The sequence below is a fragment of the Pinus tabuliformis genome, chromosome 1_1, assembly GCF_031772625.1.
Source record: "Pinus tabuliformis cultivar Carrire ecotype Pingquan chromosome 1_1, CPIR1, whole genome shotgun sequence".
NCBI classification, from domain to species: domain Eukaryota; kingdom Viridiplantae; phylum Streptophyta; class Pinopsida; order Pinales; family Pinaceae; genus Pinus; species Pinus tabuliformis.
The window spans coordinates 563,134,818-563,158,498 of NC_142297.1; the positions used below are offsets into that span (position 1 = coordinate 563,134,818).

Below are 23,681 nucleotides of genomic sequence, written 5' to 3' on the forward strand. Positions count from 1 at the left end.
ACACAGTGATCACAGTTGGGTGTCATCACTTATGGTGCGAAATCTCAAGCAAAAGGAACCAAGAAAGAATGAACGAGAAGATGGAAGAGGACTTGTGTCTTGGTCGTGGAGGGGCTACTAGGTCAAGGGTCTTGGTCTTGGTATTCGTCAATTGGAATCTTGTTAAAATTGGCAACTAGGGCCAAACTCCATGTGGGTCATCTTATTTATGGCAACTGATATTTTTCTTGGATCCCTCTCATTGATAGGTGTAGGATTGATCTAAAGATCATTCAATTCCTATAAGTATTCATGGAGATATGAATTTATTTGTGTTATGGGACAATTCATCAAGGTCAGCTAGCAACCAAATAACCCCCATGTGTGCTCAACGTTTTAGTATAAAAGGAGGTGACTTGATAGTCATTTACACACACACTTACTCTTGATTTCTCTCCACTTGTTTTGGGTTTTAGTGGCAAGAGAAATCTAGATGATGAAGCCCGAGATGTAGGAGGAAAGGAGACTATGGGAGCTGTCCTAGAGGAGATGCCCTAGCCCTAGACACTATCTAAAGAGACCTAAACGTGGGCACTATACACACAGTCTTGAAGGATGATTATCATTGAAGGGAGGCACCTACGCTATCCTAAAGGAGGCTCTCCTAAGCTGTCCTAGAAGAGGCCTTATCACAGATAAGGAGACATCCTAATTGCAGTCACGAAGGAGAGACCTTATCATAGTCATAGAGACCTTAACGCGGTCATAAAAGGAGACCTTAACGCTGTCTTGAAGGAGAAGCTTTAACACTATCAAGGAGGCTTCTATAACATTGTATGGAGAGGCCTAAACACTGGTCTAATGTTGTTGTTCTAGGATGCCCTAACCAACAAAGAGGGACAAAACAATGTGGGTTGTTTCTAGGGTATGTTTGAGGGCCGAATTGTTGTGAGGGGAGGCCGAGAAAACTCCCTAGAGGGCCGAGGCAAGGAGAGGCTGGTTCAGCCTGCATGGAGGTGTCTGGGTGCAAGGAAGGGTAGTGTATGATGTTGTAGGTGAGCTGTAGGTCCTAACTCTCTTTGGAGGGTAACATGGCGCTGTTTAGGGACTATATATGCCCAGGGCAATAGCCAACGGTGCCAGCACCTCTTCAAGAGTAGGCCGTAGTCAAGGAGGGATGTTTTGGTGGTTGATCAAGGGTTATTACAACAGGGAAATATGCCCTAACCAGTCACAGACATTACAACAGTAACTCAAACATGGAGCAGTAATTATGATGTGTGTTGGATTTGTTCTTTGGGTCAGCTTGGATCAGATTGTTGGGCAGTCTATGGGAGCCAAATCGGTGGCTTGACATAGCAGCATGGTACCTGGGATAGCAAGTACATGGTGCAGCAATCACGGTGCAACAATGGTGCTTGGGACATCATGGTACATGGGACAACAAGTACATGGTGCAGCAATGGTACTTGGGACAACAATGATACTTGGTGCAACAAGTACATGGTGCAGCAATGGTTCATGGTGGAGCAGTGGTACATGGTGCAACATTGGTACAACAATGGGAGCTGTAACGAGTACATGTACAATGCAACATAGTGCAATGAAGAGCTCAATAGTACAGTGATGGGTACAGTCATGATTAGTGAAGCATGATGAGACGCAGCATAGTAATGATGGGTGCAGCATGGTGCAGCACAGTGAGGTGCAACATGATGATGAGGAGCAACATAATGCATGGTGATGGAGTCACCTTGGAGAATCAGTTGAAGTAGCTTGTTTTCAATTAAGTTTAGCTACCTCATGTATCATCTTCTTAGAGATGATATGCTCTTATTTAGATAAGTCAAAGTTTTGACTTCTGTTGTAAATGTACTATCTCTGCTGAACTATTAAAGAACATATAAGAAGAATTGATCAAGGGTTTCCCCACATTGGGGTTTGTCCCTGGATAGCGCCACATCTTGTGTCCTCTAGTCTTGGCTTGTCTTCTGCGATTTATGTTTATGGTTTATCTGCAATTTACTATTATGTTGATGTGATTGCTAATCTAGAAAAGATATTGAGCTAACTGTGAAAATTGAAATAAATTGCTCAAGCATAGAACATACCTAAAATTAACATGGTATCAGAGACAAAGCCCAAGCAAGAGTGAAAGAGCAATCATTGAAGACAGTTGGGAAAGGACAAAAGGATCAACGGATTCCCCATCCCTCTTCAAACTCACCAAGGGTGAAGTCGAAGCAGAGAATATTATCAGAATGGCACAGCGGAAGCTTTTAATGGCCTACCTAAAGATCACTTCAATGGGAAGTCTGGATCTAAGGGTGGAAGGAAAGGCAAATGCCTTGTTTGTAATAAGTTCGGCCATTATGCGAAGGAGTGTGTGAATGGTAGGGACACATCACTTGATGATGATAACAATCATTCCAGGGACATCTTCAATGATCAGAGGAATGACAGGTAATGCAGATCATCAAGGAAATAGCCGACTCTTCAAAGAAAGCAAGGAACCCCTGGTATGAAGAATCAAATGGTTTTTCTGATAAAATAAAGAAGCATTATCTTATATTGGCCCTCTCCTTCAAACTCTTTGGGAATCTGGCTTATTGATTGTAGTGCTTCAAGGCACTTCATCGAATAGAAGGGTGCTCTCTCTAATTTGGTAGAGATAGAAACAATCGTGGGATTATACTTGGAGTCAATGCCACCTATCCCGAAAAGGGTGTAGGAAATGTTACCCCTCAATTGAATGAGAGTAACTCAATTCATTTACAAGAATCTCTTTTATGTACCTGATCGCAATAAGAACCTGGTGTCCATTTCGGCAATGGAAATCAAAGGTTTCAGGGTGGCATTCATAGATGAAAAGGTATGTGTTTGAAAGTATAATTTTCAAAGATGCTTTTACTCATGGGTTCAGGGTTGGTAATTTGTATCAAATTGCAAGAAGTCCATTGGGGACCATGTCAGTTGACACATCTCATCTATAGCACCGAAGGTCTGCTTATTATGGGGCCCCACCCAATGTGAGTCAGATGGTGACAGGGATGCCTAAATTCATGACTAGCATGAAGGTACATGTCTGAGATGTACCGAAGTAAAATCTTACAAGGAGACCATTCCCCTCATGTAGCAGGTTCACAGGTTTGGAACAACCCAAGGGGTTTGAGATTCATGATCAGGAATCTCATGTATGCAGGTGGAAGAAAGCCCCCTATGGCTTGAAGCAAAACACCCTGGCCTTAATATGAGAGGATTGCTAGATGTCTGATAAAGCTGAAATTCACTAGGAGTGAAGTCGATCCAAACCTTTGCTTGAAGGTTGTGGATGACAGACCTCTCATACTGGCACCTTCTGAGGACGACCTCTTTCTGACAGGTGCAGACCCTCTCATTTGCAAAAGTAAGAGGAAGTTGGATTCCATATTTGGAGTGGTGAACTGCAAGCCCGTGACTACCTCAATGGAGGTTAACTTTCAGAGGTTATGTGGTAGTAATGTCGGACAAAATTTGGGAAATGCCTCTGAGTTTCATAAACTCATTCGCATTGATGTTCTTGGTGAACTTCCATCCGAATATATGTTTTGCAGTTAGCATGTTGGGCTCATATTTGGTTGAGTCTCACTGGATTGATGCCAAGAATCAATGAGATATCTTCAGGGCACAATCTCTCATGGATTGAGATACACTACCAGAAATGTGAAGCTGCATGATTATTCTAATGTTGATTAGGCAGGCAGTGTGGAGGATCGCAAAAGCACTTCTAGGTGCTGGTTCTCTTTGGGTTCTACTCGATATCAGCGAGAAGCAAAAAATGGTTGCTTTGAGCACTGCTGAGACCGAATACATAGCTACAAGTATGACCTCGTGCGAAGCTGCCTAGTTATGGAAGCTCTTCAGTGAGCTGTTTGTACACATGATGGATACCACCGTGATCTTTTGTGTCAACCAAAGGGGGATTTGATTATTGAGGAATCCCGTATTCTATGATCGCTCCAAGCATATAGACATCAGGTACCACTTTATCTGGGATATGGTACATCGATGAGCAAGAAGGCTCCATCGCATTGGGACTGATGTGTAGGTCGCAAACATTCTATCAAGGCCCCGCGGAAAGGTCAAATTTGTGACTTTCCAGAACGACTTGGAGTCATTGAGAGACCCTCTTATGAGGGTCTTGTATGATGCATGCATCGAGCTCTGGGAGCTCCGAGGGGCTTGGGGTACTTCTTGGATCAACAAGCGACCATAGGGCGACTCACCCTCCCCTAGTGGTGCGTTGTGCACAGGGTGAATGGTTCAGCCTTCCCCTGTGATACCCCATGGCAACTTATGGATAGGATGAGTGGTTCTCCTGTCGAGGCATCCTACCCATGAAATCTAGGACTCATGGGAAGTACCTCTTATTTGGCCATTGAGTAGGAAAATGGGGTTAGGGACCATAGTAGTATCGATGGACGCTTCGTGTATCTACCGTACTCCCTATGCTAGGATGACCGACATTAATCTGCGATCAATTGGAATTGACTTCGAGTCAGTAAGAGTGACATAGTTCACTCTCTTTTGGCACTGATCTGGGATCAGTAAGAGTGATATAGTTCACTCTCTCTTGGAACTGATCTGGGATCAGTATGAGTGGTTTGAAACACTCTCTTGTGATATTGATCTAGGATCAATGAAACTGACTTCGGGTCAGTAAGAATGATATAGCTCACTCTCTTTTGGTATTGATCTGGGATCAGTAAGAGTGGTATGACACACTCTCCTCATATGGGACTGACTTCAGGTCAGTAGAGGATGGTATGAGACATTCTCGATCAATTCTTCTTCTTCATGGTTCAGTAGAGCAGAGCAGTGTAGGGCACTAATGGCAGAGATAGTACAGTCTGGCAGATGGATCAGCGGATGGAGTTCTCCCTAGTTGAGAGAGAGTGTTGAAATTGGCAACTAGGGCCAAACTCCATGTGGGTCATCTTATTTATGGATCCCTCTCATCGAGAGGTGGAGGATTGATCTAAAGATCATCCAATTCCTATAAGTATTCGTGGAGATATGAATTTATTTGTGTTATGGGACAATTCATCAAGGTCGGCCAGCAACCAAATAACCCTTGTGTGTGCTCAACATTTTAGTATAAAAGGAGGTGACTTGATAGTCATTTACACACACACTTCACTCTTGATTTCTCTCCACTTGTTTTGGGTTTTAGTGGCAAGAGAAATCTAGATGATGAAGTCCTAGACGCGGAGGAAAGGAGACTATGGGAGTCGTCCTAGAGGAGATGCCCTAGCCCTAGACACTATCTAAAGAGACCTAGATGCGGGAACTATAAACGCATTCTTGCAAGATGATTATCATTGAAGGGAGGCACCTACGCTGCCCTAAAGGAGGCTCTCCTACGTTGTCCTAGAAGAGGCCTTATCACAAATAAGGAGACGTCCTAATTGCAGTCAAGAAGGAGAAATCTTATCACAGTCATAGAGACCTTAACGCAGTCATAAAAGGAGACCTTAACGCTTTCTTGAAGGAGAATCTTTAATGCTGTGAAGGAGCCTTCTATAGCGTTGTATGGAGAGGCCTAAACACAGGTCTAATGTTGTTGTTCTAGGATGCCCTAACCAGCAAAGAGGGACAAAATAGCGTGGGCTATTTCTAGGGTATGTTTGAGGGTCGAATTACTGTGAGGGGAGGCCGAGACAACTCCCTAGAGGGCCGAGGCAAGGAGAGGTTGGTTCAACCTGCGTGGAGGTGTCTTGGGTGCAAGGAAGGGCAGTGTATGATGTTGTAGGTGGGTCGCAGGTCCTAACTCTCTTTAGAGGGCAGCGTGGAGTTGTTTAGGAGCTATCTATGCCTAGGACAGCAACCAACGGTGCCGCACCTCTTCAAGAGTAGGCCGCAGTCAAGGAGGGATGTTTTGGTGGTTGATCAAGGGTTATTACAGCAAGCAAATATGCCCTAACCAGTCACAGACATTACAATAGTAACTCAAACTTGGAGCAGCAATTGTGATGTGCGTTGGATCTGTTCTTTGGGTCAGTTTGGATCAGATTGTTGGGCAGTCTGTGGGAGCTAAATTGGTGGCTTGACATAGCAGCATGGTACATGGGATAGCAAGTACATGGTGCAACAATGGTACTTGGGACAGCAAGTACATGGTGCAACAATGGTACTTGGGATAGCAATGATACTTGGTGCGACAAGTACATGGTGCAACAATGGTTCATGGTGGAGCAATGGTACATGGTGCAGCATTGGTACAACAATGGGAGCTGGAACAAGTACATGTTGTACAGTGCAACATAGTGCAATGAAAAGCTCAGTAGTACAGTGATGGGTACAGTCATGATTAGTGAAGCATGATGAGATGCAGCATAGTAATGATGGGTGCAACATGATGATGAGGAGTGGCACAATGCATGGTGATGGAGTCACCTTGGAGAATCAGTTGAAGCAGCTTGTTTTCATCTGAGTTTAGCTACTTCATGTATCATCTTCTTAGAAATGATCTATGCTCTTATTTAGATAAGTCAAAGTGTTGACTTCTGTTGTAAATGTACTCTCTCTCTCTCTCTCTCTCTCTCTCTGCTGAACTATTGAAGAACATATAAGAAGAATTGATCAGGGGTTTCCCCACATTGGGGTTTGTCCATGGCTAGCGCCACATCTTGTGTCATCTTGTCTTGGCTTGTCTTCTACGATTTATGTCTATGTTCTATTTGCAATTTACTATTATGCTGATGTGATTGCTAATTTGGAAAAGATATTGAGGTAACTATGAAAATTGAAATAAATTGCTCTAAGCAGAGAACATACCTAAAATTAACAAATCTCTATAAGAAGAATTTGTGCAGGTTTTCCTCTCAAAGAGTGAGAGGTTTTGGCCCAAGCTCATAGCCTACATTCCGTGTCTCTTGTCTATTTATGTTTGTGCATTGGTTACTGCTTGATGAAGAAGAACACTAATAATCTAAGGCAAACCTAACCTAATGAAGGAAAAAGCATTCACAAGCAGTTACTAATCTAAGAGAAATCACCTAATTCTAATGCCCTAGATTTCTCAACATGGTATCAAAGCTAAGGTGTCAAAGTCAAGAAAAGGGCATGCAATCATAGAGACACTCAAGGATCGAGTTTTTAAGAAAGACATCAAAGCAAGTCAAAGGGTATCAAAGCGAAAGTTCAAGATCTACATTGAAGAATCAAACCCTAGATCGAAGAAGTAGTCTACACCAGCAAAAGTTTTGGATCCTCTCAGTCATCATTAAAATACCACCAAGATCCTCATGAAGCCGAAGAGACCTATATGAAAGGTAGCCCAAATTATAGACATCCAAGAGAAGGACTTCAAGGACTAAGATCAAATCATCTTAGAGAAAGTCTAAACCCTAGAAGCATTTTTGATCTACACTCATTCACCACCAAGGAAGTCGAAGTATCTTGAAGGCATTGTCATCGTCTTCAAAAGCTGTAAGGTAATTGCCCTCTCATTCAAGCAAGGATCCTCTCCTTATCCTTGAAGAAGATCATCCGATGAAGCAGCAAAACATCCTCATCAATCACCATCAACAAAGAGAGCTAGATCTAAAGGCGTTGTCATCATAAAAGGAGCAATCTCCTTTCATTGAAGAAGGGTTTTTCATCATCCAAAAGGAGCACTAATACATCTTCAACCATCATCAAAGTGTTCAAGTTGAAGATTTCATCTTCACTTGTTAAGTAAGTATCTTTCATTCTAATTTGGTAAAATGACTTCGATTTTGCAAGGCGATCTATAAGTTGGTTGGGTCATCGAAATTCCTTGCATGGAAAAGGAGGATAGACATAGTCCTCAAAGAAAGTGAAGTCATTGAACACATCAATGAAAAGGTCTCCTCTGAATACATGGAAAGGGATTCTTATGAAAAGTCCCCTCATATAGTAGTATTGGAGACATCAAAGAGATATATATAATAAGCTAGTAGAACTATTCTCTGAAGATGCAATAAAGAAGGTCACATCACTTAGATCTGATCTACACAAAATTGAAGGTATCAAAGGATGAAGGGACATCTTCATAAGATCTCCATTGCAAGATCTGGGAGAGATGATAAGGAGATAATCATCATTGTTCTAAATGCACTAACTGATAAACAAGGTAACAAATGTCTATGAGGATAAGGAAGCTATCCCATTCAACAACTTGTGGTTTCTATGCAAGATAGGTGAAGACAAATTGAGGGCAAAAGTATCTAGACATTTGTTGAAAGAAAAGAACATAGCTACGATTCAATGCTATGAGCACTACAAGAAAGATTGTCCTAAGTTCAAGGGCAATGTCAAGAAAAATAGAGAAGTAGTCCATTTCACCGAAGAAGTGGAGAAAGATGAAAGAGGAAAATCATTAGAAGTAAGGACTCATGACATCACCATAAGAAACATGAAGGATGTTTGATAAACAACTACGAAGGATATAGCTCTTGGGAACCTCATTGGAAACTTAAAAAAGGGAAGAAGTCATCCAGGACAAGTCTCATCATAAATCAAGTCAAAAGGAAGCATCTGTTGGATAGGGATATGCAAGATCCTCAAGATTCGCTGATGGAATCCTCATCAGAGGATTCACCGATCTAAAGTGGAAGCAAGTGTTTCATCAAAAACTCCAACTTGTGGAAGTCATGGGATGATGGTATGATGACATAAGAGATGAAGCAAATCAAGGGGTTGAAAATATTTTCAATCACAGAAGTTGCTAAAAGAAGCCTAGATACCCGAAAGGTAAATGAGGTATGTATGCTTGTATTAAATATTATAAATTCATGTTACATTGTTGCAGGTAACATGGATCACTGCTCTATCTTAAGAAGCATGATCAAAGGAAAATGATCTCCTCCTCTGAAAGGATGCAAGAAGGCTTAGGTCACACCAGATGAAATCAACATAATATGTCCTCATATGAAAATGAGGTGGTTGCCAACAACAAGAGGAACTTTGATTGGAAGTTCCTGGGAATATTACATGAGAAGAAAGGAAGGAAGAGATCGTGAGATATGCAACCATGGTAAAGGCAATCAACATCCGGAAGACCAAGAAGATTTAACTAGGGAATCTCCTGGAAAGACATGAAGACTCTGAAGGAAGTTTGAAAAATATGGAGACCCTTGACAATGGATATCTTTGTGAGATATAACAACATGTATGCAGGATGTTGATGCACATTGGAAGATGTCATGATGAAAGACCATCAGAAACATCACAAAGGTAATTTTGATTTATGTGTTCATTTCTTTATTTTTGAACAAATAACTAGGCTTATGCAGGACTGCCAAAGGAAGAACTGTGGATGTCTTCCCCGAGGACCATATAGAAGTATGTAAGATCCTTCCAGAGAATATGGCATGAGGAAGGCAGCATCACATGAAGCAAGGCCAGATGAAGACTAATGGATCACTTTCTGATGAAAGGAATAATGACATGACTGACCCATGGATGAAAGTGATGGATGGCACATACCCTATTGATCCAGGTGGATATTGGTGGCCACCTGCCAAGTCCACCTGGACCCCCACCATTGTCTTTCTCAGCATTTTCAGTTTCCTTAATTGTAGCACAACTTACTATTTTTAGCAGTTTTTTGGGTCCTGAACTTCCGGAGCCGTTTTGAGGCCCTAAACGACGTTTTTTGGGGAATCCAGGGGCAACACGAGTCCATGGAATGGACTAGTGTTGCCCGTTCCAACAATGATAGTGCTCGGATAGATCTTTCTAATGAGCTATTGTACGCGTCAAACGGAGATCATATGCCAAAGTTACGACCCCGGGAAGTTGATGTACCAACTTACCCCCAAACGGGGCCCACAGTTTGGCGTTTCATCTCCTAGGGTTAGGTTTTGGAATGTTAAGGGTTTTTCCATTGTTTCTCAACAATAAATAGGCCTTCGAGCCTCATTGTAACACAGTTCAGAGGCATGTAGCCATCACATCTCTTCTCAGAGATAAGCTACCATCGCCCTAGCTAGTTTATTTCCATTTCTGTCTGTAAGCATATTTCAGTATTTTCCATTAATGAAATGAAGTATTATTTCCGCTGCATCTTTGTGTATATGGTTATCTCTGTAATTTGTTGCGTTCCTGTTTAAATCCGGATCAGTGGTATCAGAGCGGTCTGCTTTTTCTCTGTTTTTTCTTTGCATGTCCCCAACAAGGTCGGGATATAAGGAGTTAGGGCTTGAACTGGTTGAACCTTTGCAAGACCAGCCTCGCAAATCCCGACGACCTCCCATGGCGGACGAGAAGAAAGACGAGGGGGCAGGAGATCCCATCAAAATCTTGCTCGAAGAAGCGCTCGAGCGACAACGGAACGCGATGATGGACAGCTTTGCGCAGATCCTTCAGCGGCTACCCAGAAGCGGCGCATCGGCTTCCAGCAGCTCCTCTGGAAACGCCACACCCTTTAAGGTACAAGTTAATTTTGAAATCCCCATATTCGAGGGTCAGATAGATGCCGATGCCGTAGATAAATGGTTAAATCTGCTAGAGGGTTATTTTTCTGTTCATGAATTTTCGAGTCGGGAAAAGATTGTTTTTGCTCTTCTCAAAGCAGCCCCCCACGTCAAGGACTGGTGGGAAACCTACTGCGAGCAGAAGGATGAAAGTACTGGCTCACTATTTTCAGCCGCACCCACCTGGGATTCGTTCCGGGATGCCATCAAGGAGCAGTACTACCCTGTCGGAAGCTATGAGGATGAATACATAAAGTGGACCACGCTGCGGCAGGGAAGGGAACAAGACGTGCCGGAGTTCACCAATCTTTTCCATACCCTTCGCACAAAGTTGGGTATCAAGGATTCGGAGCAACATTTGATACTCAAATACCGTGGCTGCCTGCACAAGTACATCCAGGAAGAAATACAGTTCCTAAACATCCCCTCGCTTGGCGCAGCATACCGGTATGCCGTCAAGGTCGAGCAGAAGTTTAAACAAAAGAAGCGAGACTTTGGATCTGCGAATCCAAAGCAGGGGAAAGGTGCCCCTAAACCACAGAACAAAGGACAAAGCCAAGGCGGGACAACCCAAGACAACCAGCCGAAGCTGCAAGCAAAGAGCAACGCCGCGAAGCCGAGAAAGGACACTGGAAAATGGTGCGAGTTCCATAAGAGCTCCACTCACAACACAAGTGAGTGTCGGGCCAAGCAGTCACTGGTGGCTGAGCTAAAGGTTTCAGAATCAGATGCATGTTCCGACTCTGAGTCAGAACCCGATAAGGGGTATGAAAAAGGGAAGCAGATCATTGATGCGGATCCCAGCGCCACTGTTGCTACCGCAAAGATCCAGAAAAATGAACCCGAAGATCCAGAGGAGGAGGAGCGTCTCTTCCACTCCCAGATGTGGGTAAAGGGCTCCCCGATACAGTTCATTGTTGATAGCGGGAGTCAAAAGAACCTCATTTCGGCAGAGGTCGTGAAGCGGTTGGGCTTACCGACCACAGCACATCCACAACCATACACCATTGGGTGGCTTCACCAAGGGCGAGATCTTCGCGTGAGCCAGCAGTGTCGCCTTCCATACAACATCAAGCCCTTCACGGATGAGGTATTGTGTGACATTGCTCCCCTTGAAGTTTGTGATGTATTACTAGGACAACCATACTTGTGGAAGCGACATGCTGTGTATGAATCAAGGCCCCGTGCTGTTATTATTACATTGGGAAATAAGTTGTTCAGGATACCAGAGGTAGCACCACCTGCCGCCATCTCTTTGATTACTGCAAAACAATGCAGTAAGATCATTTCCAAAACCAGGAAATTTGTTTTCCTGATGATACGCCCTCAAGGGAAGAAGAAGACAGTGGTCGCGGCCTCCAAACGGGGTCCCTCTGCACGGCAGCTACAGATGGACAAGATTGTGGAGGAGTACGAAGACATCTTCACCTCCCCGGCAGGGGTTCCTCTGCACTGTCAAGTCAAGCACTCCATCGATCTGACCCCAGGTGCGCCGCTACCCAATGGACCAATTTATCGGCGCTCCGTTCTGGAGAACAATGAAATCAAGAGGCAGATTCAGGAGCTCCTGCAGAAAGGTCACATCCGTCCGAGTTCTTCGCCCTGTGGGAGCCCGATAGTGTTGGTACAGAAGAAGGATGGGACGTGGAGACTCTGTATTGACTATCGGGCGCTGAACAAGATCACTGTCCGTAATAGGTACCCGATCCCGCGGATTGATGACCTCCTAGACCAACTAAAGGGGGCGAAATATTTCAGCAAGATCGATCTGAAGTCAGGATATCACCAGGTACCAATTGAACCCTCAGATGTGTGGAAGACTGCCTTCAAATCCAAGGAGGGCCTCTTCGAATGGTTGGTCATGCCTTTCGGATTGACGAATGCTCCTGCAACCTTTATGAGGCTAATGGATGACATCTTGCGGCCATTCACCAACTCCTTTGTAGTAGTATACTTGGATGACATTCTGATCTTCAGCCAGAGTTGGGAAGAGCACCTCCACCACATCCGACAGGTTCTCCAAACACTGCGGCAACACAAGCTATGTGCCAATTTGGAGAAATGCACTTTTGGCATGACCGAGGTTCAGTATCTGGGATACATCATTGATGAACAGGGGGTGCATGTCGATCCAGCCAAGGTCCAAGTCATTCGGGATTGGCCCTCTCCAACCACTCTAACAGAGCTCCGCAGCTTTCTAGGTCTTGCCAACTTCTACCGCAGGTTTGTGTTGGGATTTTCTCATATTTCTTGGCCCTTGAGTCAAGTCACCAAGGGCGGGGCGAAAGCAAAATTCTTTTGGTCTGAATCTCAACAGAAGGCATTCAGGGAGTTGAAGGATCGCCTCTGCACGGCACCAGTGCTCGCGTTACCAGATTTACAACAACCATTTGAGGTCGAGACAGATGCCTCTGACTATGCTATTGGGGCAGTCCTTACTCAACATGGACATCCAGTGGCATATCACAGTGAAACACTTTCAGACACAGTCCGGAAGTACCCCACTTATGATAAAGAGATGTATTCCATTGTACAGGCCTGCCGACAATGGAAGCATTACATTTTGGGGAAGGAAACGGTCATCCACACAGACCACCGACCTCTGCAGTTCATACAGACCCAAGGGAAATTGCAGAATGATCGCCATCAGAAGTGGTCTACATACCTGCAACAGTTTCACTTGAATATCAAGTATAAAAAGGGCAGCACCAATAATGTTGCAGATTGCCTCAGTCGACCACCGATCATGGCGCTAACCACCGTGCTCAACTCTTGCGGGCACGAGACTTCTGATTGGCCACTTCTCTACAAAAGCGACCCAGAATTCGGCCACACATACCAGACACTCTTGGAGGGTCGGCAGGTTGCAGATTTTCACCTCCAAGATGCCCTATTATGCCACCTCGGTCACCTTTGTGTTCCTTCAAGCGAGCGTGCCAAGATGATTTGGGAAGCACACTACAGTCGGGCTGCTGGGCATTTCGGGGTCGAGAAAACAGTGGCAGTACTGCAAAACTATTTCTATTGGCCGAATCTTCGACAGGATGTTGGGAAGTACATCCGATCATGTACTGCCTGTGCCATTGCCAAACCGACCATTAAGAAGCAAGGCCTCTATACCCCGTTGCCTACCCCTAGTCGACCTTGGGAATCCATCTCCATGGATTACATGTCAGGCCTTCCTTCCACTAAGCATGGAAATGACTGTGTTTTTGTGGTCGTCGACAGGTTCTCAAAGATGGCCATTATGATGGCCTGCAAGAAGAATATCACAGCAGAAGCCACTGCTAAACTCTTCTTTGAACGAGTGTGGGTGCACTTTGGGATCCCACAGTCTATCATCTCAGATCGGGACAGTCGGTTTCTCAGCACCTTTTGGTCCAGTCTCTGGTCAATGCTGGACACCAAACTCACGAAGTCCACAGCCTTCCATCCTCAAACTGATGGCCAGACAGAGGTTGTCAATAGGATGATTGTGCACATTCTGCGCATGTATAACTCAAAGCATCCACGCACATGGGACGAGAGCCTCCCCTACGTTCAGCACAGCTACAACCGAGCTCTTCACAGCTCCACTGGCCATAGCCCTTTTCAGGTGGGTTTGGGATTCCAGCCACTATGCCCCATTGATGTGGCCATGCCACTTGCAGCTACTCACATGAATTCAGCTCATGTCCAGTCCGAAACAGATAAGGCCACCAGCTTCATTGAGCGCATCCAACATATTCGCCAGCAGGTCCATGACATTCTTGAGAAATCAAATGCCAAGTACAAGCAGCGACATGATCAACATCGGGTGCCACACAAGTTTCAGGTGGGCGACAAAGTCTGGTTGCATTTGCAAAAGGAACGCCTTACTGGAGCCTATCGGAAATTGAGACCACTCCGATATGGTCCTTACACCATTACTAAGGCTATGGGAGACAATGCATTTGAGCTCAGCATTCCCCCATTCCTTGGCCTGCACCCAGTATTCAATGTGGACCGCCTTCGGCCATACTTTCCACCATTGCTAGACACATCCGACATTGCAGAACAGCTCAAACCCACAGAATTAAATCCAGATTGCATGGAACAAGCTGCAACTGATCGGATCATGGACACACAGATCAAGAACACTCGCCAACAGAATATCCAACTGTATCGAGTTGTCAAAGCGGGCCAACTCCTTCAGCAGGGCAAGTGGCTCACCAGGGAACAAGTTCAGCAGAAGTTTCCTCATCTCATGGAGGAGCTCAACGCAATGGGGACCATTGCTTCCTAAGGGGGGAGGAATGATCCAGGTGGATATTGGTGGCCACCTGCCAAGTCCACCTGGACCCCCACCATTGTCTTTCTCAGCATTTTCAGTTTCCTTAATTGTAGCACAACTTACTATTTTTAGCAGTTTTTCGGGTCCTGAACTTCCGGAGCCGTTTTGAGGCCCTAAACGACGTTTTTTGGGGAATCCAGGGGCAACACGAGTCCATGGAATGGACTGGTGTTGCCCGTTCCAACAATGATAGTGCTCGGATAGATCTTTCTAATGAGCTATTGTACGCGTCAAACGGAGATCATATGCCAAAGTTACGACCCCGGGAAGTTGATGTACCAACTTACCCCCAAACGGGGCCCACAGTTTGGCGTTTCATCTCCTAGGGTTAGGTTTTGGAATGTTAAGGGTTTTTCCATTGTTTCTCAACAATAAATAGGCCTTCGAGCCTCATTGTAACACAGTTCAGAGGCATGTAGCCATCACATCTCTTCTCAGAGATAAGCTACCATCGCCCTAGCTAGTTTATTTCCATTTCTGTCTGTAAGCATATTTTAGTATTTTCCATTAATGAAATGAAGTATTATTTCCGCTGCATCTTTGTGTATATGGTTATCTCTGTAATTTGTTGCGTTCCTGTTTAAATCCGGATCACCTATGAAGAAGCTACAATAGATGAAGACTCCTCGACAAAGAAATTCATGACATTGAAGGAAGGAGCTCTTCAAGCAGCTGGTTGTGGCGCTGTTGTAGGTCCCTAATTAAGAGGGAACCTGAAAACAAGTTTCTTACTTCGAAGAAACTTGGAAATTCCTAAGCCAAGAGGGAGCTTAGGTACATTCCTTTCGTAGGAATGAGTACATTCCATTATTGGAATGGATATGTTCTCCCTAAATTGAGAGGGAGAGATAGACACATCATTATGGTCTTCACTTGGAAAGACAGAATAGAGGATTGGGTAAACATCTGGCATCTGATGCTCTTTGAGGATGAGATAGGGCATCCAAGATAAGATTTGTTGTAGTGGACCGATATTCTTTAAGGACTAGCTACCCAAGATAAGATTAGTCCAAAGAAGGTCATACTCTGTGAACACCCGGGTGGAGTATGTACCTTGAGAGACAATGATTATGGTATCTATAAGTCATTGGTCTCGCTAGCATTGTGCTCTGGTCAAGGCTTGTTATGTGACAATGTTGGTTCAATATGATGCTAGACAAATGGGTTACCAATCTTATTCTTCTTATGAGAAATTCTTGAAATTGAGAATGACCAAGTACCATTATGAATACCTCCCTAGTTGAGAGGGAGTGTTGTAAAATGTAACTAGGTTCAGTCTTCATAATGGCATGTAATTGTAATCTTTGTAAATGATGAAAAGAAGAGAATAAAATTATTTTTGTGATGCTTGCTTCATGGGTTTCATGAGCAAAAAATTTTATCTAGTTACCTCCCATTGAGAGCCTTAGGATTTATCATTAGAGTCAAAGAGTCAATGTCATGTATGAAGAAGCCTTTCTTGGGCATGTGTCAATTGTTTATAAGTTTATATAGCCCTCCAATGACAAGTACACAGTCCTCTCTACATGTCGGCTTCAAAGAGGAGTAAACAAACTCATGTCGACTCATAGTTTAAGAGATACACCTATTCGATGCTCAGGTTGGCTTATTTATAGGACGAACTACTATATATACAAGGACAAGCTCTTCACATAAAACCACAGTTCATAATTTTGGATCTCTCTGAAGTTTTGGATGGGTATTACAGAGATTAGTTCAGATCTCTAGGACAAAGATGAATTCGGATGGAAGGGACAACAAGGAAGATGATAAGGGAGCAGCGAAGTAGTCTATTACCAGTGGCTCGGATTTCTGAAGGAAAGTCTCGGTATTATAATAGAAGTTCAGAGATCAGGCAAGGGTATATAAGTACTCCTCGATGCTTTAATAATACCACAGTTAGATTTATCTCTATTCAAATTACAGTGACTAGAAGTTCGGATAGAAAAGGAAGGAACAACAAGGAAGAAATGAAGGGGCAGCAAGGGTTGATCTTGGTCAACAGAAGTTCAGATCTCTTTCTGAGTTTCGGATGGATACATTGCAATGATAAGAAGAGAAGTGTTGTTTTGGGTAGCATCGGATGTGCTCTAGCCACGAAAATTGGTGGAGAGGCTAAAGCACATGAGATCTCCAAGACTGAGAAATGGTTTGGGCAGAATCTAACCGGTTTGGGAGACATTAAAATAATTAATATTTTTAATGGAGTTCCTAAGTCTAAACTTAGGAAAAATAAAATACTAATGGGTATTAATATAAAATTGGGTTAGAATGGTCCAAAATTTATGGATCAAGCCAAATCTAATCTTAGCCATTGATTAGAGATTTAATCTCGGCCGTTGATGGACCAACAAGAAAAGTATAAGAGGAGGCTTGAGGGTCAGTTGGAGAACACACCGAGAGATATCAAGAACTCAATTTTCTGGGGCAAGGTTTTGAGGAAATTGAGTGAGTGATCTGAGTTGCAGCTGAGGGGCAGTGAATACATAGCAGAGAGGCAGAGTTAGTACCGGGAGGATCAGCGCAGAAGTCAGGAGAGGTTGACACAAAGCCAGCTAGAGGCCACGCAGAGGCAGCCAGCAGCTGTGTAGAGCGAGGGAGGGCCGGCGTGTGAGACGCAGAGGCTCCAGACGTTGACGCAGAGCCCAGAGAGGCTGACGTTGGCCACAGAGGCTGACGCGGGGCCTAGAGGCAGTGTTGGGAGATTTTTCATGGGACAGACTAGGAGTTGGAGAGCCGGATAGGATGATGCAGTCTCTATCAGAGTGACGCAGAGCAGCAGAAGCTGCATTGTTGCTGTGGGATCGTTCATCCGGTGATTTAGCCGGAATATCTGTCTCCGACTGAGAGGTACTACTGTTGAGGGCATTCTCTGTTGGGTGAGCCATTTCTGGCACCCAAGTTGTATTCTGAAACTGCATAATAATAAAACCCTCTAAATAGTTGCACCGATTTTCCCGCATTGGGTTTTTCTGGGGACATTAGTCCAAAAACAATGGTGTCACTTGTGTGCTTGTTTACTTTCAGTTGATGATTTGTATGTGTTGATATTGTACTTGTATTTATTTTCAGTATTTACATGGTAAATAACTTGTTAAGTAATTGAACAAGTAGGAAGAAATAAACCAGATAGTACAAGAAGAATTTCTAACGGGTCAAACTTAGAAATTCCAACAGTAAGTTCGAATCACAATGACAGGGACTCATTACTATGACAAGAAAGAAGGTCTCGATGGCACCAAAAGAGGCAGTGACTTTGGTTCAGAATTTGGTGTTACTGCTGAAGGAGAAAGTTTGGTTTCCTTGACAAACACAGTGATCACAGTTGGGTGTCATCACATATGGTGTGATCAAAATTATCGATAATTCATTCCAACTGGAACAAGCAATGGAATCTGACCTCCCAGGAAAAGTAGGAAAGTTTCAGACGACGTATTATTTTTAAACGAGGTCCCTGATAACGGGACATAGAAACTCCTTTCCTATCATATCATTTGAGTTAACAACTATTCATAATCATGTCTCGAATCATGATTCGAAAGGAATTCTCTTCTGTATATCTTTGATCTTCTGTAAATAATTCTTTCGCCCAAGAGATTGGATAATCTTTTGATAAACACTTCGAGGACAAATCCGATTCTATTTTTGTTTGTTCTCTTTCAATAAAAGATCAAGCAAAAGGAACTGAGAAAGAATGAACGAGAAGATGGAAGAAGACTTCTATCTTGGTCGTGGAGGGGCTACTAGGTCAAGGGTCTTAGTCTTGGTATTCGTCACTTGGAATCTCTATAAGAAGAATTTGTGCAAGTTTTCCTCTCAAAATGTGAGAGGTTTGGGCCCTGGCTCATAGCCTACATTCTATGTCTCTTGTCTATTTAGGTTTGTGCATTGGTTACTCTTTGATGAAGAAGAACACTAATAGTCTAAGGCAAAGAAGATTCTAACCTAATGAAGGAAAAAGCATTCACAAGCAGTTACTAATCTAAGAGAAATCACCTAATGCTAATGCCCTAGATTTCTCAACAGAGGGTACTGCAAAGCCTCCTGGAGAAAAATACGGCCTACTTTCTTGACTCTTCAAAATTGGAATTCCTCCTCCAGATTCACTATCTTTGCCCCTCACTATCTCTGCGTCCCCTCTCTGGCTCGAACTTCTCTCTGTTGAATCACTGCAGCTGGGAAACTCGACCTCTGCTAAGGAATTTGCTCTCCAAGTGTGTTCTCCATTAGTCCCATCAACCTCTTATAATCTTCAGTTGAGTCTTCAACGGCCAAGATCATCTCTAAGTCGATCCATGTGAGTTTCTAGAGAATTCTCACATTTCTCAATTAATTTCTATTAATTATCCAACTTTCCTAAGTTAGACTTAGGAAAATTTTAAATGATGGTCAATTAATTTAATAAAACTATTTGTAGGTGGAATTTCCAGAACCGATTTCTGGGTTTTGGAGATCTCCTGCATTTTAGCCTCTCCACAATGTTTGAGACTAGAATACCATCCGATGCTACAAAAAATTAGCACTTTATACTAGTTGATGGACCTACCTTCAATGTTTCGAAGATATGTTTGAATGTTTTAAAACTTTTCTTGAAGCAAGATAGTTGTGCCCTTATTTGATGCCTATTTTTTCAATACTAGTTGAATACCTTTGACATTAATAGTAGTATGGTTATGTTCTTTGTTCAGTTGATTTAGATGTTTATAATCATGACTTATTTATGTTTTATTTCGCTCTATTTTTGGTTTCATACTGCAGGTGGTATCTTTTTGAAGAAACAATATTGTGTGTATGGACTGCTGTCATGTACGTTATGTCTATAAATAAGGAGATTTCCAGGACATGGTAAGATTTTCTCTTGTTTGAGTTGGTTTTTCTCCATTTAATATATTTTTTTTCAAGAATTTAATGGTTTGGATGATGAATGACAAAAGCCATATAACATGATTTTGGTTTATTGCTTTGGACCATCTTGAAATTGGTTTGTTGAAATCTTTTTAACTGTATATCTGTAAAGGACAGTGCAAAATGATTGATTGAAATCAAAATGCAAATGACAATAAGATCCTCTCTAACTGGTTGTGGTATGGTTATTTTGGTCAGGTGGCGTGGTGGATTGGAGATAATACTTTTGATCGTTTTGCTGTTTTGCCTAATTATTCTTGTTATGCTTTTAATTTTTCACACGTGAGTTTCAGATATTCTTATTTTATTTGTTAAGCATTTGATCAAAAACAACTATGTCTTGCATATTATTTGATACAATTTGGGTTTTCACCATGTTCTTGTACTTATGGTTGAAAAGATGAGTTAAAGGATTGGAAAAACTGCAGGCATTTTAACACGAACTGTGGATGAATGACGTCCACTAAACACACCTCCAAGAGACAGAAAGAAGGACCGAGCCCTTAATTGTCTTGAACCAGTCAGTAATTACTACAAACTAAAAGGAACCAAAATGGTCATGATATAAAATTGATATCACCCAAACCACTTTGCACTAGTTCATCTACATAATGTAATACAAATGCTACAAAGATGTAATCTGGGAAACCATAAAATGATAAAAATTAAATTCCAACTTTCAAGGCTGAAGAGCCACAGGCCCTCGAAGTTTGAAACTAGAAATGTAAACGTTCAATCCTACGGTATATTTGACATAATGATAGGAATGAGTGCCTTATCCTATTGTTATACTATAGGCAAATTACTGATGATAAAAGCATCTGGTTTGTTGGTTCCCCAACCAGGTTCTGCTTTATCCTACTTCGTTGGAGAAAATTTGGCTGGAAAGGCTGATGAAACTTGGGAGAGGTGTCCTTGTTTCCCTCTGTCTCTCCTTCCTTTGCCACAAGATCTCGTGTGTGATCTGGATTATAGTATTGTGCACCTATCATAAACATGCACTCTTCTCACAGTGCAGAGAGAGGAGTCCATTTGTCCAATAACTTGAGATGTATGGCATGTTTGTTATTATGATTTATGACTTGCACTTGTGGTCTGATCTGCAGGGAGTAAGCATGGTATACAAAAATTTTCTTTTGGTTAGAAAAGGATATGAAATTAAATTTGCAAAAGCAACTACACTGCCATGCTTATATTTCCAGCAGATATCTCAATCCTCAAGAGATGCCAAGCTTTATTAAAGTAAAAGATCAGACTTTCAATCAGCAAAGCAAAGCAGAGTTCCAACCAAACTGCACGTGCAATAAATATTTGATAGATATTGCAACCTAGGACCCTAAGCTGGTAATTGTAAAGATAAGGAAAAAATTGGCATGTTTCAGCAATAACCTGGGAATCTGTGAACTAAGGGCAACATTCTGCAGCACAGATTAGAATAAAATTATGCTATAGGAACTTCGATGGAACAAGTCACTTGGACAACAGTTAGAACCAAATAACAGTTGTAGGGGAATAAGCCTACCCATTTTTACTAACAAAAATCAATATACATGACCAGATTTACAGCCCATGCGTTAGTTTTTTACTTCGGCTTAATGCTTGGCTCAACAACTCTAAATCTATACCTCTTGGGATTAGTTGCCTAACCTGACTCAATGACAACAATCCTCTTTATTCTTTTTGTTAGTTGATTATCCACCTTCTCTAAAATCTTCATCTTTCTCCAACATCTCTTTGTCTCCAATCTTCAGTGCCCTCTGGAACTCTTCAGATCTGTTCTTGTTGCTTGAACTTCTAATACAACCTTTCAAATTCTCTGTTTCCATCCTGTTGTGTGCACTTACTTTTCATACTTCTTCTTTTAATCACGTTCCAATCATATTCCCCGTCAATCCCAATGATATCAGGATCCGGCATGCTCTTTTCCTTGAACTAAGGTACCCTCACATCATGCATGCCTAAAATACTCTTCCCTCATTCCCTTGCTTCAACTTTTTTTTTGCTCATTAGTCTGTCGTGTGTGCATCAACCATCTATGCCAAGCTTTCTTATGTTGTGCTCTTCTGTTTTGCACTTCCTGTATCGTGCTCACCTATGTTGCATTTGCATGTCCCAAGCATTGAGATTGTGGACTTAGTTGTTTTCAAGATGCTCTTGAATCAACTTTTCCTTGCGTTGTTAAATGTGCTTCAATAGATTTACCACAATCTTCAACTGCTCCTGTGTATATATTAACCTAAGTATGAACAGCTACTCCAATACAATACTATATAGCATTATTCCCAGACAATGATGTAGCCAATCACCAATGTATGCAGATCAATAACCTCGAAATATCATTTTGGAAGGCATGGCAGCATTGCCTTAGACTGTGACTTTACATGAATACGATCCAGCTGAGGTGAAGAATTCATTCAATAAATGAGGGTGCACCTGCTCATCTCCATACCCTGAGCCAAGGTTGAACAACATCCATGAGACACTTGTTGAAATGATGTGTTCCCAAGTTTCCAGGACAATGTGCCCAAATTCAAATTTTTGCAAATATGGCTTCACCTATTTTTAAAATTTAACAATACAATTAAATCACTGAATCTGTAGACATAACCTCATACCCATCAAATACAAGTTCATTACTCCAGCACATTACATGCAACGTTGCATGAAAATGAGATAGGAAGACAAAAGAGGAAACCCTAGACTAAATGTTTAAGATATGAAGTGAATGTGCATATATATTAAATAGGAAATCTCTCTTGTTTTTTCTCCGTAATGTTGTTCAAACCAACCAAATTTGCTAGTTTTTGCTCTCCCCTCTTTTATTAAGCTTCACTAACCTAGTTAAAAGCAGCATAGCTTTTGTTCATCAATAGCTTCTTTCATGTTAGACACCATCTAAGCGGAGGTGTCCTCTAATATACTGTTTATCTTTTTGTTTATAATTGCAGTTATTTGGTGCTGACAAATCAAACAACTTATGAACTTATTAGAAGGCGACGGATTCCTTACCTAAGGTATATATACCTTCAACATGCCTTTCCTGTGTTGAACTTTAACGGGAAGCCTCCTGTTGTAATTGCCTTTTGATGTTGAAAAAAGAATTTACCGTGGTGATTACTGACGTTTTCACTGGCCTGTTTTCCAGAGGCATGCCGAATAAAGTCCATCCTTTTAGTAGGGGCATATTGAGAAATATCTATTTTTTCTGCTGGTCTCGTGACGATTTTTATACTATCGAGTCTTTGCCTACAAGAGAAGAGTTAGAGGCAAAAGCAAGGCCCTATACATTTCAGGATATCTTGACCTGTCGTTGTTGCTAAAGAGATGGAGCATGTAAATCAGATTCACATGTAACTCAAAAAGTGGCTCAAGCATTGAAAGCTGTCGGACAATTCAATTGCCCTTAAAAGACTTGCTGTTTGCTCCTGCAAAAACACAGGTTGTATATTAGAAACAAACTATGAATATAATAGCAACTGTCTTGAAGGGAATCAACAACTGCAACTAAATTGAGGAGTATTTTTAACCTTTTCCCAGGAGGGATTATTCTTTTCTTGTATTTGCCCAAGAGCGGTGCTGAGTGGAATGTAATTTTAACACTAGATTTTGGCCTAGGATTTTTTAGTGACACATCCCATTCTGTTTGATTATTATTTTTTTCTTGTGAAATGTCTACCATTCCATACTCTTCAGAGAGTCTAATGGAGCCCTATCAACAAATACTTCAACATTGTATCAGAATTCAGTAATTGGAAACTCAAATTTGTCATTTGAGCGGTTATCACCTTTTGCTTCTGTTCCATAAAGCTTCCCATTTGTTGAGTACTTTCTTAGTATAATTTGCATGGACAAGAAGTTTCTAGATCAGTGAATACAGCTTATTCATCGTCTTAATAGATTTCATCAACCTTGGCCTAGTTTTCACATGCATTATTTATCACCCTTCTACACTTATGCTGCTGTTGTTAAATATATTTATGTTAAGGCTCTGTATGTGCATCTAA

General features: G+C 42.2%; 1 protein-coding gene across 2 annotated transcripts in view; it reads left to right on the forward strand.

Annotated features, from left to right (window-relative positions):
- The window catches only part of LOC149214388 (DHHC-type zinc finger family protein), a 260,641-nt gene extending 237,180 nt beyond the window's left edge, over positions 1–23,461 (forward strand). For both annotated transcript variants that reach the window (XM_089392284.1, XM_089392285.1), the window contains exons 8-11: positions 19,531–19,617; positions 19,876–19,959; positions 22,626–22,691; positions 22,823–23,461. In XM_089392284.1, coding sequence (XP_089248410.1) covers positions 19,531–19,617; positions 19,876–19,959; positions 22,626–22,691; positions 22,823–22,997 — 412 coding nt within the window. In that variant the 3' untranslated portion in view covers positions 22,998–23,461. The remainder of the gene's footprint in view (positions 1–19,530; positions 19,618–19,875; positions 19,960–22,625; positions 22,692–22,822) is intronic.
- The last annotated feature ends 220 nt before the right edge of the window (positions 23,462–23,681 follow it).